General features: G+C 42.4%; 2 protein-coding genes across 2 annotated transcripts; one reads left to right on the top strand and one right to left on the bottom strand.

Moving 5' to 3' along the window:
• Positions 1–156: 156 nt before the first annotated feature.
• On the bottom strand, positions 157–9,470 carry ube2na (ubiquitin-conjugating enzyme E2Na). Its single transcript, XM_042109344.1, has 4 exons — positions 9,348–9,470; positions 4,026–4,272; positions 3,409–3,549; positions 157–1,735 (listed from the first exon to the last, which is right to left on the bottom strand). The coding sequence occupies exons 1-4, from the start codon at positions 9,375–9,377 to the stop codon at positions 1,689–1,691; spliced, it is 465 nt and encodes a 154-aa protein (XP_041965278.1). The 5' UTR covers positions 9,378–9,470; the 3' UTR covers positions 157–1,688.
• A 1,983-nt stretch (positions 9,471–11,453) lies between these two features.
• Positions 11,454–13,873, top strand: c1qtnf13 (C1q and TNF related 13). Its single transcript, XM_042109340.1, has 2 exons — positions 11,454–11,500; positions 12,775–13,873. The coding sequence occupies exons 1-2, from the start codon at positions 11,473–11,475 to the stop codon at positions 13,848–13,850; spliced, it is 1,104 nt and encodes a 367-aa protein (XP_041965274.1). The 5' UTR covers positions 11,454–11,472; the 3' UTR covers positions 13,851–13,873.
• The last annotated feature ends 376 nt before the right edge of the window (positions 13,874–14,249 follow it).

The raw sequence follows: 14,249 nt of genomic DNA, 5'->3' as shown, positions 1-14,249 counted from the left end.
CTCTTGTGATCAATTCAAAGGCGTTAAATACTGACGTTTCCACTGCCCAGCTGTCCTGAACACATTCATTTCTGCTCATAACAGTTTTTCATAAGAAATCCAAAACATATCACACTGCAGATAGCACCCATCATGGACCATAACACTGACAATGGCTTATTAATCAACAGATTTATTTACAGAAAGAACAAAAGTATGTATGGTGACGGTTGCTGCTTCCATTTGGGGCAGGAGTACTGTGTCCCCTTCCCACAGAAAGAATGAATTTACAAACAGTGAAGAGAATACAGACTTTTAAACCAAGGACCAATCAACAACTGAGACAAAGCCTACACTGATCTTCTACAGAACCTCCCACCCGACCCCGCCTATGACCACAAATCTCCTGCCCATAACCCCTCAGACATAGAGTCAACCTAGACGCAACCGTAGTTCTGTCCGAAACAAACAAACAAAAATCAAAACAACTAAAACTGAGAAAACAGACACGTGGGCCTAGGTGCTTTTGGATGGTGATGGAGTATGGTGGAGCGTTCAAAGAACAATTAGTACAGCAATGGCAAAGAGGTCAGAATTAAATACTACGACCCACTAGAATAACAAAATATACTTGTTTGTTTGTTTTTTCACCTTTTTGTCTAATACATAAACATATTCACTGCCCTTACCTTTTCCCTTGGCAGAAGTCACACAAATGTCACACACCTAAGTTAGGTCTATACACTGACAGCGGTCATAGGTTATGCACTGAATGAGATGGCCGGCTAGTGCTCTGCTCAGCCATGCCACTGCTTAATCGTTTGTTTTCAAGTCATGTATGGTTTCTCATTATTATTATTTATTAATAATATTTTTTTTTTTTTTTAAAAGCCAAGCTAGAGTTTGTAATCAGTCACTATGCTTCCTAACATTGATGAGTCCGTAGCCTGGAAGTCAGGGTTACTTAGCTGCTATCAAGGAAATCAACAGCATCATGAGAGAGAAAACAAAAAAAAAAGGCTTTAAAAGAGAGGGGGGGAAAAACACAGTAAAAATTTCACCTGGCTAGCCTAGCCCACCCCACCCCACCCCACCTCCCCAGGTTAGCTGAGGTGCTGTTTAAAGCAGATGTCTGTGGCCAGCAATACAGATCAATGACCATAGCAGGAGCGTGACATGAAGATTCCACAGCAGTGGATTGTGGGAAAGCGTAGGCGAGAGCAGCTCTTCGGGTAGGTGGCGTACACGTGTGCAGTGCCCACACCAAGAGTTTCTGTATTCTACACTCACCCACAATTAGCCACTGTGGAAATGACGTTGGATGTTATGCTCGTGCTAGTGAAGCGCATTGAAACCTATACTACCCGGCTTGTGGCTCGACACCCAAAGCCTTGATGGAGCACATGGAGCCTCCCCATGCAGCAGGGCAGCAAAGCAAAGTGACTCAGGACAAGAACAAAAATTTCAGGTAGGTTCTTTTTCCCCCATCTGTCCTTTTTTCTGCTTTTAAACTCACCAATTGTCTGCAATTGTTTTTTTCTTCTCTAATATACTCTGTAACATTTCTTTTGATAGGTATAGATGTTTTGTTTGATGTTTTATTTGGTCCAAGACTGTCATTTAAATGCAAATGAACAGATCTTGGCGGACCATGAGGAGTTGTGTTCACACTCGACGTCCACATAATCCTCTTCTTCTTCAACTCGTTTCTACACTTCTATGTTGTTCCCGGCATACAGCCTGGTCCATGTCCGTGCTGAAACACAAACAAACACATTGTGATTTAAAATGATGAACAGCCATACAATTATAGTCATTGTATGTGATAAACAACAGATACAACCAAAACCATGAAGAACCAGTCTGGCAATAAACAATCATCTGAGGTTGCCACTAAAAAACATCCATATAATCCAATCATAAACTGCTTTTTAGAAGTGCATTTAAAAAAATAAAAATGGATGTTAATGAGACGAGGGGCAAAAAATATAAGATCCTGTCCTGTGCACAGGCTTATGAGACGTGTGGAGTGGACTTCCTGCGGGTATGTGTCTGACTGACTCTGGCTGCTCCAGCACCACATGAGCGCCTGGGGTGGAGCGTCTTCTTCTGGATGAATCACCATCATGACTCATCAAGGACTAACACGAGATGCCCACCCCAAACAAACACCTGAACCAGCCATGAACAAGTCTCTTGTGTCGGTGATTAACAATGGCTTCTAAGGGTACGTGAGAAAATGAGGTCGACAACCAACTCAGATCTGCACACACAAGTTACCAGAAAACTGGAATTTTCTCTTCCATAACCTGAGGTCAGAGTGTATGCTTGTTGCCATGACAACTCCCACTCCAGAGTTAACTTGCTTGACGGCAGGTTGTCTGATAAGGTAAAGCTGGTGTTAACGGTCTGTTGAATTCTGCAGCATTTATGTGCTAGACATTTCAAACAATAGCCTTCACTTTCCCTGAGGCTCAACCCAGCCAATAAAGGTCTAATTAACTTAACTAAAATTTGAAAATGGTGTTTTGCTACACTTCTGAAAGATATTTACAGCAAAACAAGTATAACGATTTTAGATGGCGCAGCAATTTAAAAAGAAACATGAAACCTTTTTGTAAAGATTTCTTCCTGGAACAAAGGATCAAATCCTGCTTGACAACAACAGCAAGGCATATACAATAACAATAGGTCTCTGTGATTTAATATTATAGTAGCATTATGAAATTCTGGTCTAAAACTATCACACTACTTCAAAGGCATGCACAAACTTTGCCAACATCAACAACTGCCCAGTTGGCATGTCAAACCAGATAACTCATGTTTTGGCGGTATAGTTGGCACGGTGATGCCATGAAGAATTTTCTTACATTTTCGCAGAGTGTTCTGCCCTTGACCACAGAACTACATAATACATAACTTAGATGGCTAGTGGGAAGGACAAAGGTGTTTAGGTCCTTCACCATATAACATCAATATGGATGCGAAAAGGACGCCAAAAGTAGTTGCCTGTAAATACATAACTTGAAAAGCAGCAAAGTGCTCCTTTGAGCTACATAATGATTCCGATGTTGTAACTAGGGGTGTGACTGTACACATATTCGTACCGAAACATTTACAGGACGTTAGGTTCAATACAGATGTGTACTGATGTGCCGAATGCAGTCTTTAACGGTAATCAACAGTAGGCAAATTCGAGTTTCCACACAAACATAAGGTGGCAGTCAATATGTCAGTTTACTTAATTAACATCAACACATTTGGCACCTTTTCAAAATACTATTCCAGCTGGTATGTGTTGAGCATCAGCAATATTATCAGTGAATGTTAGACAAGTAGCACTTACAGGCTTACTGTCACCATCACATCAACAGAGATGTTTGTATCGTAGTAACAACGGCTTGGCCACTCTGGCTCAGTGCTCCTCACCTGTTTCTATGGCTTGAGCTTCATTGGTCTTCCACTGCTCCGCAACATCATTGGCTAGAGGATCATCTGGGTTTGGAGCACTTAGTAATGCTTGGATGGACAGCAGCACTGTGCGTATCTGCAACGCTGGGGACCACTTATCTACAATGGGCAGTAGGAGAGAGCATTTAATTGTGTGTGTGGTGGTAAAGTGTGATTGAGTGAATGAGAGACAGACAAACATAACCAGCATTGAATGAGGGAGAGGGGGAGAGGGAGAGAGAGAGAGAAAGGAGAGAGGAGGGGAGTGTACGGTCAGGAAGGGAGAGTTCATTGCAGAGTTTCAAGTTAAGCATCTATTTTGAGTGGTATGGGCAGCGCAGTGGGATAGTGGCATCTAGCAGCTCTGACACATGTCTAGTGAGAGGTCACAAATGTAATCTGAGAGTCCGCTGATCTTTTGGGAGATTAAACAGGCGCATCCTTCATAGCCCTAGTCACAGGCCCTGATAAATACAAACAATCGGCATCACAAACAAAAGTATGTGTGCAAAACAACAGGGTGTCTATCAACATGCGAGCACGTGAGTGTGAGTGTGAGTATGTGTATGTGTGTGTCGACACAGGTCACGGCTCACCTTTCAGAATGTCTAGACATATTCTGCCCAGCTTGTCGACGTTGGGGTGGTAGATTTTGGTCATAAAACGGACTTTGGGTGCAGCCATGGGGTACTCCTCGGGCAGGAAGAGCTCCAGCTTGAAGGTGCCGCCCTCGAACGGCGAGTCCTGCGGCCCGGCGATCACCACATGGAAGTAGCGTGCGTTCCCCTCGTCTGGCTCCGCTTTGATGCCTGGCACCGGTTCTGCCAGCAAGCGCTGTGTCTCCTAACACACACACACACGCACACGCACAAGCACCAGGCCTTGTTAGCAGTCATATTGCATAGCAGATAGGGGGCCACATCAAGCCCTCCTGTTATCCTAGCACAGAGTCCCATACAAATGACGTTCTGTACCGAAATCCTCCACACAGCTAGCCTGGCTGACACCACATCGATTCTCAAATCTCAATTGAGATTTAGATATTAAATCTAAACTGGTACATTAAGTTCTTCCCAAATCAAGAAGTACAGCAAACACATCTTTCTTGTAAACATGGTTTTAAAATGCATGTCAGCGCAGCCTTTGGTTGTGTTGACAACACAACAGTGTTGTAGTCAAGTCACTATGCCTCGAGTCCGAGTCCAGGTTCAAGTCTCCAGTGTTCAAGTCCGAGTCAAGTCCAAGTCATTAAAAAAAAATTCCAAGTCAAGTTCGAGTCGAGTCCACTACTCATCCGAGTCGAGTCACTATTAAATGCAAAACTGACAACCTTTCAGGCATTCATGTCTCCAGGCATTTGGTGCCATTAAAGTTAACATCCGTTATTGTAGGAACATGGCGTGATGTGTGATGTATGACATAAAGCAGTAACACTCCTTTGCACTAATATTAATACTAAAAATAATTTAGGTATTAAAATCCTATACCAAATAATATTCTAATGACATATTACAATTATAGCCTAATGACATTACAAAAAAAAGTCGAGTCCTTGTCTCAATTTCCGAGTCTGCATGGTCTGAATGTACGAGTCCGAGTCCAAGTTCGAGTCATTCAGTGCTCAAGTCAAGTCACAAGTCTGTAAATTTAGCTCATGACTCGGACTCGAGTAGAGTCCTGGACTAGAGTACTACAACACAACTAACTGTACTCCTCTGTCTGTCAGCGGTTGTGATAGAATTCAAATTTGCTAACAGGTTCGGCTATGTTCATCCAGGCGACCATACAGAAATATACCAGAAAAACCTATAAATAAGCTGTAAGCTTACATCAAATTTATCTTAATGTTCAGAACTGCCTGGGTGGGGTGCCTAGGGAATAATAGGCAGAGAGAGGCCAGGCCGACAAATTAAATAAGTCAGATTAATGATAAATGACTAAAACGTACAAAATGGAGACAAGTGCTTCCTCTACAGCCACTCAAACGGCAGAGCCAGAAGTTCTCTGGCGTTATGAGATGTGTCTGGAGACTAAGGGTACTGGGCTCAGATCCCCTGGAAGCGTCACTTTCTTCCCGTAACATCCACACCAAACAATTCTATTGGTCTTGTCATTGAACAGGTCCTTGCTAGACACATTAAAGCAGTCGCCTGTTTTTTTATGGTGTGTCACCTTAATACTTCCGAGCAGCTATGCCGGTAAACTGTAGCAACATTACACAAAAGGATAGGCCTACAAACATATTGCATATTGGTCCCTAGTTACTGGGGAACAGTCAGTGCAAAGCCTGGTTTTAATAAAGAAAACTATTATTGAGTCATGTTTTGCCTTGAGTAGACGTAAACAGAAAAACATAAATTAAAAATTGTGAATCAATTATACTGAAGCCACATCTTCATATCTGCCGAACACCTCAAAGCTTAAGAAACGTAATGTTCTTAAACCTTAGGCGTCACTCCCAGGCACCGCATGTGACACATTTGAACAGGACACCGTCAACAAAAACAAAGTCTGACGGAAGCAGGAGACTGACTCAAAGGCCAATATACCACTGAGCTCTGCTCCCCTGGTGACCACCTCTGGCAAAGTTCGATCTGCTTCACATGGTGGAGGGGCAATTAGAGTTCATTGAAGCTAAACTCTGGAAACATAGGCTACTTTTTTTTGTTGCTCAATGCAGCTTTTTTTAGGTTGATTATTTTGCATGTTGAACAGGTCTTAAACCACTGTAGTAACTAGCTGGCTTAGGCGAAATGGTTATTGCTTAGTGAATATTTGTTCATTTCAGTTTGAGAATCAGGGCTTGTGCCATCCTGTAGTGGATGAATCAATTCCTGATTATTTCCCTTGGATATTATGAGGCTTTTAGTATAAACAATTATTTTGATCATTACAAATAATTATCTTGATCACCACACTAAAGAGCACACATACTGATCACAAATCAGTGTTTCCCACAGAATTTTCCCACAGAATTCTATTTGTGGTGGTAGGTTTGCAGAATTAACTTTAATGCAAAAGTTTTTAACAAATTAGCGCTGCATGGCTAACCCGCTTTAAGCACAATTTAGTACAACCTGGAAAATCATTGTGTGGTGGTCAATGTTGATATTGTGGTGGCCCGCCACAAATAAGTCAATGTATGGGAAACACTGCAAATTCAGCCCACGTTTATAAGTAGAAGGGTATTCTTAAAAACGGATATTTTCCCCTCCTTCGTCATTAAAAATAATTCCGTTCACACCTATGCTAAAAACAGCTGGGGAAGGGTGTTGTGTACCCCTCAAGCAAAGAGGTGGCCAATCAGAGATTTCAAACAAATGAGGGAACATGTCACAATGCAAAAACACTGTTTCCCTCCGTTTACATGTAATAGTGAAACTTTTCAGTTTTCAGAAATAATCGTTTTCAGTGATAAAACATCCGTTTTCAAGTAAACGAAAGACCAAACTGCATGAAAATATATATGTTTTTCCTACGCGTAAACGAGGACTCAATAAAGCAAGAAAATTGATGATCTTGTCTCGAACAACACTGCAGAGCCATTCTCCCTATGTTATGAGAAATCATGCAGGAATAGCACAAAGACCTCTAGTCTATGTACACACTGCCTCTCTCAAACAAACAGACTTACAACACAGAAGCCGTTGATAAGTTCCTTACAGTCTATGACTTAGTAATGCACCCTCAATTCAAGGCACACAAGGCCATTAAAGGAATATGTTTGGCTTTCACCAACATTACGTAGGCTAGACCTATCAATTTCATCAGACATTATGGATGTCTAGGTCCTTCAATAACCATGAACAAAGTAGACAAAGCTGAACACTGGCTGTACACAAAGGACTTTGACTAAATGCATCCATACGGATGGCCACTGCTAAAAGTGCCATCATATTATATCACAAATCTAGAGGGACAGTAAAAAACTAAAAAAGTAATAAACTTGAATGTAAGCCCCTCTTTACTTGCTGTTTCACAACAAGATGCATTGGGTGACCTGCAGGTGCTCTTGAAAGCTTGGCCTCCTGCAGAAGGACTGTGAGAATCGGATAGCACATGAGGAATTCAGAAGGAGGGATGGATAACATACGCACCTGAGAGAGCTATGCCACCAGCACAACCAAGTCAAATTTCATCAAGCTGATATTGTAAACCAAATCAAAGGCTATGGAAATGTTTTGATTCCCAAATATTTTTGATACATCTCTCTATGCATCAAGTATCCATGCTGGGCTATATACACAAACAGATATGAACCTACACCACACAGGACAAACAACTGTGAAAGTAGCCTGTACACCAATATTAACCACTACAGGCTCGTGCAGCTTGTTCTGCCTCTGGAAAATGGACCGGAATTCCTAAAATGTCAAAGAACCCACACACAAGCATGCAATGGGCGTGGGGGGGGGGGGGGGGGTAGATAACAATTCTTCTATTCTTCTTCTTCTTTACTATATTCCATCTGCACAAACCAAATTCTCTCTCCAACATTCATTCTCGTTTGGTTACTTATGGAGTTACATTTGTTCCACTTTTATGAGCGAGCAATAGCACAATTTGAGCGCAGAAAAATATTTTGAGCGAGCACACAAATTATATTTTGAGGAAAAATGAAACTCGAGCACAAAAAAAAAAAAAAACCTAGTTTGGTTACTAAGACTTATCGGTAAAGCAGTTGCAAACATTTATAAAATACAACGTGTCAAATGCACCAAGCGACAAACTTCACAACACTGTAAACTGAGTTGACAGTTCAACACACTAAATAATGAATCAGCCCAACTTGCCACTGACTGCGCCTTCGTCCCCAGCAAACGTCACTTCATACACTGTGCTAACCACTCAATCTCACTGCAGTTCAGTGCTGCCAGACCAATGAATAGTTTCTGATGTGATGCTCATTATTACAACGATTCGTGTGAGGGGACAACTGTTGACAGTTACAGGGTTAAGACTGAGAGCTACTAATATCGCAATAACGTTAAAGATAGGGTAGCAAGCTAGATTCACGTTACCACGAAACCAAACATTCAGGAGTTGACCACTGGAATGAAACCATTGATTTTGGCCTAGCGATTTTCAATACGTAATGAAGTGAACACGACAGAACTAGAGTTCACTCAATCACTAGACAGCATCGTTACTATTTTTCCAAACATCGCTCAACAGGACTTGTCACTTACAGCATTTACCTAACTGATAGCGCATGCAGTGTCATTTCCTTAGCCGCAACATAGGAGCCAAACGAGCACATTTCAATATAAGATCATAGAGCATCTGATTATTTGATTAAGAGTGATACACAATATATTCAACTATCGGCACCTCCTGAAACCCGTTGGTGACTATGTTTAATATAACAAGATATTCAATAGAATAACAGTAGCTAGCTAGCCAGAGAGGTAGTTCAAGAGCTAGCTAACTCATTACAGGACTGACAAGGGCTAGCTAACGTTAGCTAGGATAGCTACAATAACTGAATGGATTAAGGCAGAACAGAAGCTAGCTAGCAAGGGATAGTCAGCTAACGTTAGCTAGCGACAATGCAAACTATTGTGCACACACAAACGAATATTGGCAAAGTATAAACATCAGAATGTGTTAAACACATACGACAATAAAGATCAACGCACGACTGACCACCACCACACTTCTCCGCCATCTTTAGCCTGCATCCAGTTCAATTTTAACCCACCCTTATTCGGGCTGGAAACGAGGACTAGCTGAACGGAAGTTCACTTAGCAAGCCACAGCCTTCATAGAGGCATATGCTAACCGACCGATAGCTATCCCATTTGTCACCTTGCACAATACTTCACTCAGTGACTGAGGCATCACATCTTACGAAATTGATTGTGAGGAATTAAATACAAAGATCTTAATTATTGCTTGAAATACAAATGCACTGTTACCTTGATGATCCTGCGGGGCAGTCCTGCCATCTTGTCTTTGCTGTAGTCTGCTCTGACTCCCAGTGCTACTCCTTCGTTTGCATTTACGGCGGAGACACACACGTCTTCCGGCGTTTAGCGTCACGACTCGGAAATGTTACGTCCATTAATCTAACCGAGTTTATTAGTAATGTGGTAGGTTTACTGTCTATGGGTAATAGGTTCATTAAATCGTTTAGTTTATTGAGTAGAATAAAACATAAAATAATGTTTCCATAAATGTAACAGTATCAAATCAATGAACAAAACTTAATTCTCAGTTTAAGTTGGCTCTTGCTTTGTTGACACATGGCCTGGCCTATAGCTATTCATTTTCATTAAAATGGCTTTAGACCATGCACTGGAGACAAATTGACATTTTTGCATTTATAGTAGATTATTAAATGGTAAATTAACTTCAATGTAAAAATGATTTTGCTCTCCTGATGAAATTATATGCATACTCTTGACTATGTCATTTCCCTGTGTAGAGCTATTGTCTGTCCCCCTATCTGGACTCCTGGCCTGTACAGCCTAGCGACCCACCACCTGCCTATGACAACTCTGCCCGGATTACTGGCCCGTCTGCCAACCCACCACATGCCCCTTGACAACTCCCTTCCCCTGGATAATTCCAACACTGGACTATTTGAGCCCTAGGCAGATGGGTCAGGCCCTTGAGTCGTGGATCTGCTCAAGGTTTATTCTTCCTATATGTATCTCCAATTCTAGGGGGTTTTCCTCGCCCCTGTTACCCATGGGCCTCTCCCTTTCTTTTCTTTTCTTTTCTTCCTTTCTTTCCTTTTTTCTCTGATTGCCTACATTCTGTAAAGCGCCATGATACATGTGTAATGTTTTGGCGCTCTACAAGCACGGTACAGTAGATGACAATCCAATGGAGCCGACACAGGTTATGGCACAGGTGAAAGTTAACTTAGTAGCTGTTCTCATTCCCAGAACTCCCACTGGAGCTCATACCTCTTATCCCACAATGGAGGAATAGGCCAAGTGGGCCTTTGTAGAGAAAGGTTGATGTAAATTGAACTGTAAATTGATTGTAAAATAATGCAGAACTAGTCAATAGGGATTAAGTTAATGTCAAATAAAGAATCTACAGAATAGCTCATTCTTCATTAGCAATCATTTATTTTTGTAAGATGCTAGAGGCCTATTCCAAATAGGGAAATGTGGATTTCGGAAGTTATTTCCAGAGACCATGGGACCTAGCCACAGGGCCAGCTCTGACTAATACAAGATCAACATCTGCATGACATGTTCAATAAGGTAAGCAAACAGTCATAAGAGCAGTAGTTGGATGTAGGATATAGTTAAAGTAAATAACAAATATGAAATAGATAAAGACAAAATGTAACTGTAGCGAAGGGAGAGAGCAGTTACCCCACCCACCCTTGAAGCTGGGTCTGTTGACCACCACTCCAAAGAGTTGTGTGGACTTCTTGTCATAGGTGGCCTCACTGGCTGTCCCTCAGGTTATGGATAGCTGTTACATATTTTGCTGCTAGAAAGGCCATATCCCTTTTCTGTCCCAGAATGAATGGTATTTTTCTTTTGAATTCCAAAGAGGATTATTTTCAGTTAGTTAGGGCATCTTCACAGCCCAGTTTCTTTTATTGACACAGAGAGAAAGAGAGAGAGAGAGAGAGAGAGATGCTTATGTCATCTATCCACACAGGAAAACCATAAAGCTTGAATCAGTTTGATTTTCGTACTGTATGTGTTCATCTCCCTGTTATGGTGCAACCTTTAATTATATTGGGTTAATATTTAGTTTTACAAGCTTCACAAAATAAACATAATACTCTGTAAAAACATTTTCATTTTGCTCACCATACACAGAAATATTAACTGGCTAAACAAACTCTGGTAAATTTTGTTATAACTCTGAGCCAGATATTGAACCCTGACTTTCTTACTCAGGGTCACAGGTCTGCATGAATTCTTTGTTGGGTCCAGAGATGCTGCAGCTCATACGCTCCTCCTCTGTCGGGATACCATTGCTCCCCTGAAAGGGTGACATATCAGCAGAAAAGGCACGCAGACCGTGCAGAGCGCCAGAGAGGAGGGGAAGCCGCCAGTCATCCCAGACATGCATCAGCAACACCACACCAGAGCAGGTAGGACAGCCTCTGTTTATCAACATGAAAGAGATATATTCTTTCTGTATTATTTGTGAGACATGTGTAAGGACAACCTAGTCACTGGGAAAAACGTTCCAGTTTGTAGTTAAAGGATGTGTAATTTTCATTCCTTTGTTCTTTTTTCATGTTTCATTGTTAATTAAAATATCAATAGCATAATGTCATAGTTATATATAATTCCATCATGTGTGAGGGATGAGATGTAACATGGCAATGCTCTCTCTGAAACGGGTGGTCATAATGATTCAAAGCAGTTACTCAAATATGATTATAGTTTTTCTTATCTGAGAAATTTCTTAAATTATCCAACAAACAGGTCATTCCTGTATTGAACCACTCATTTTAGAGATGTAATGCTACTAAGTAATGCTTTAAGCAGATCAATTCTTTGCTGTAACATTCAACATACCTTTCCTGATTAGTACCTGTTTAACTCTAAACAGAGTTTGAAACAGTATTTTCAAAATTGATTATTTCGCTTACGTACTTGCTTCAACACAATTAATAAGACTAGGCTACCATTTATCCATCAACAATTGACACATTCCGTGATGAAGATTACAATTTTTGACAAAATAACAGTAACACAATAGGTTCCCCTGGTAAAGCAGTAACAATTTGAGGTTGGTATACTTTTAAAAGACATTCCTTCACCTCACTCCCAGTCCCACGCAGGCTTCATCACCCCCTCCCAAATATGCCATTGTTCCAGCGTTCCAGCACATAGGGCCAGATGAACCAAGGTCTAATCTATTGCCTTCTCTGAGTGCACAGAGAGAACAGACAATACCAGCTGAATTAGAGGACTGATGCTCCCACTGAACACTTGATCTGAGGTGCAGGATTCATTCTGACAGGGCTAAACCAGACTTCCTAACCCACTCATGTGCTATTTTAACCAAACCATCACACACCGATTTGGGAAAAAAAGTACTTTCGCATTGAGTATACCTTAGCACAGTCTGTTATACATTCCATCGTGTTCCCATTGTTATATGTAAACCAAACAATATGTGGCTTGTTTATAGAGTAGCCTAAGGACTTCAGTAATGAAGGGGTTTACTGATGTAGTTGTCTTTTTCCCTCATTCCTCAGATGACTTGTTTCATTGTCTTTGATCTTTCAACAGGATTTCCTGTTGACATTGTCTTTAGGAAGTCTTTAAACATGTCCTGCAGGGCATTAATGTTTATGCTCATATTTGTTATTGACATTTTCCCATCACTGGCCTGTTTTGGTGTTATTTTCAGCTCAAGGCACATCAACGTTTTTGACCCGGCCTCTGACCTTCCTGCTCTATCTGCTCACTTGCTCGGGACTGGCCGGATCTTTCCATGTTCCTCCCTTGGTGACCGGCCAGCGCTCGGCCTTCTCGGCCACCCGCAGCAGCAGCATCACAGGCGGCTCCCAGCGTGCTGTGACCTTTGACCGCCTGCTGGTCAACGTGGGTCACGACTTCAACCCCGACACAGGCCGCTTCCGTTGCCGCATCCCAGGTGTCTACTACTTCACGTTCACCGTTGGCAAGTTCCCCAAGAAGTTGCTGTCTGTCATGCTAGTCAAGAACGGCCAGGAGGTGCAGGCCATCGCCTACGACGACTACCGCAAGGAGGGCCGCAAGGTGCAGAGCCAGAGTGTGATGGTCAGCCTGAGAGCCATGGACACTGTGTGGCTGCTGCTCCAGGAGAACCCTCAGTACGCCCTTTACAGCAACGTTGGCCCCTACATCACATTTAGCGGCTACCTCGTCTACCCAGATGTGTCATCAAACACGGGTTACGTCAACAACCACCTTCCCCCGCCGGCTCTGCCGTTTCCCGGCTGTCCACCACCAGGGGACTACGGCTGGACAAGGAGAGAGGAGTTGGCGGAGGAGCCTCGCTCAGCCTTCTCTGTGGCCCGGACGTCTCCCATCTTGGGGGAGAGGATCTTCCAGCAGAGCAAGCAGGCCCTGACCTTCGACGTGGAGTATGTCAACATCGGGGGACACTTCAACAAGACGTCGGGCCACTTCACGTGCCACTACCCGGGGGCCTACTTCTTCGCCTTCACCGTGGGCAAGCACCCACGCAGGGCTGTGTCCGTCAAGCTGATGCTGGGCAAGGGCGAGGTGCAGGCCATGGTGTTCGACGAGGACATGTCCCGGCGGCGGGAGATGCAGAGCCAGAGCCTGCTGCTGCTGCTGCAGAGGGGAGACAGCGTGTGGCTCTACAGCCAGCAGGACGACCGATACGGCATCTACAGCAACCAGGGCCGTTACACCACCTTCTCCGGCTTCCTTGTCTACGCAGTGGCCCCCGTGGGACAGGGCAGGACTCAGAATTAAGGGACATCCAATGGACCGCTGAGAAGCTGCGCCTGCACAATTTTATTATCCTAAGTAGTACAAATGACACATAACTGAGAGTCTGGAAATGTAGATTCTTAGGTTTGTAATATGCCCTTATATTTGTGTATCCCACTGTGGGGCAAAACATGTTTACCAGCATAGTAACACTTTAGCCAAAATTTCCAAGAGCAAATTATTTTAACATAGAACACTTTATAAACTAAAGTAGTTGTTCAACTAAAGTTATAATGTAAATAGTGTATAGATTGGTATATATGGTTGCTTGTAAGAGTATGAACTAATGTAGACAAAGGAATATAGATAAATACATTTATTGTTCACAAGCTATTTATTCTATGAGATTTAATGTTTACTTTTTTATGTATAGACTGATTT

Source organism: Alosa sapidissima, chromosome 11 (genome assembly GCF_018492685.1).
Source record: "Alosa sapidissima isolate fAloSap1 chromosome 11, fAloSap1.pri, whole genome shotgun sequence".
Lineage (NCBI taxonomy): Eukaryota > Metazoa > Chordata > Actinopteri > Clupeiformes > Clupeidae > Alosa > Alosa sapidissima.
This window is presented reverse-complemented; position numbering and strand designations above follow the sequence as displayed.

What these genes read in the sequence shown, in the direction of transcription:
- ube2na (XM_042109344.1), bottom strand. Translation starts at nt 9,377, where the DNA reads ATGGCAGGACTGCCCCGCAGGATCATCAAG. An exon ending in ATGTCTAGACATTCTGAAAG is followed by an intron (nt 3,550 to 4,025) that starts GTGAGCCGTGAC and finishes TGCCCATTGTAG; the next exon opens with ATAAGTGGTCCCCAGCGTTG. An exon ending in AGCTCAAGCCATAGAAACAG is followed by an intron (nt 1,736 to 3,408) that starts GTGAGGAGCACT and finishes TTTGTGTTTCAG; the next exon opens with CACGGACATGGACCAGGCTG.
- c1qtnf13 (XM_042109340.1), top strand. Translation starts at nt 11,473, where the DNA reads ATGCATCAGCAACACCACACCAGAGCAG. An exon ending in GCAACACCACACCAGAGCAG is followed by an intron (nt 11,501 to 12,774) that starts GTAGGACAGCCT and finishes TGTTATTTTCAG; the next exon opens with CTCAAGGCACATCAACGTTT.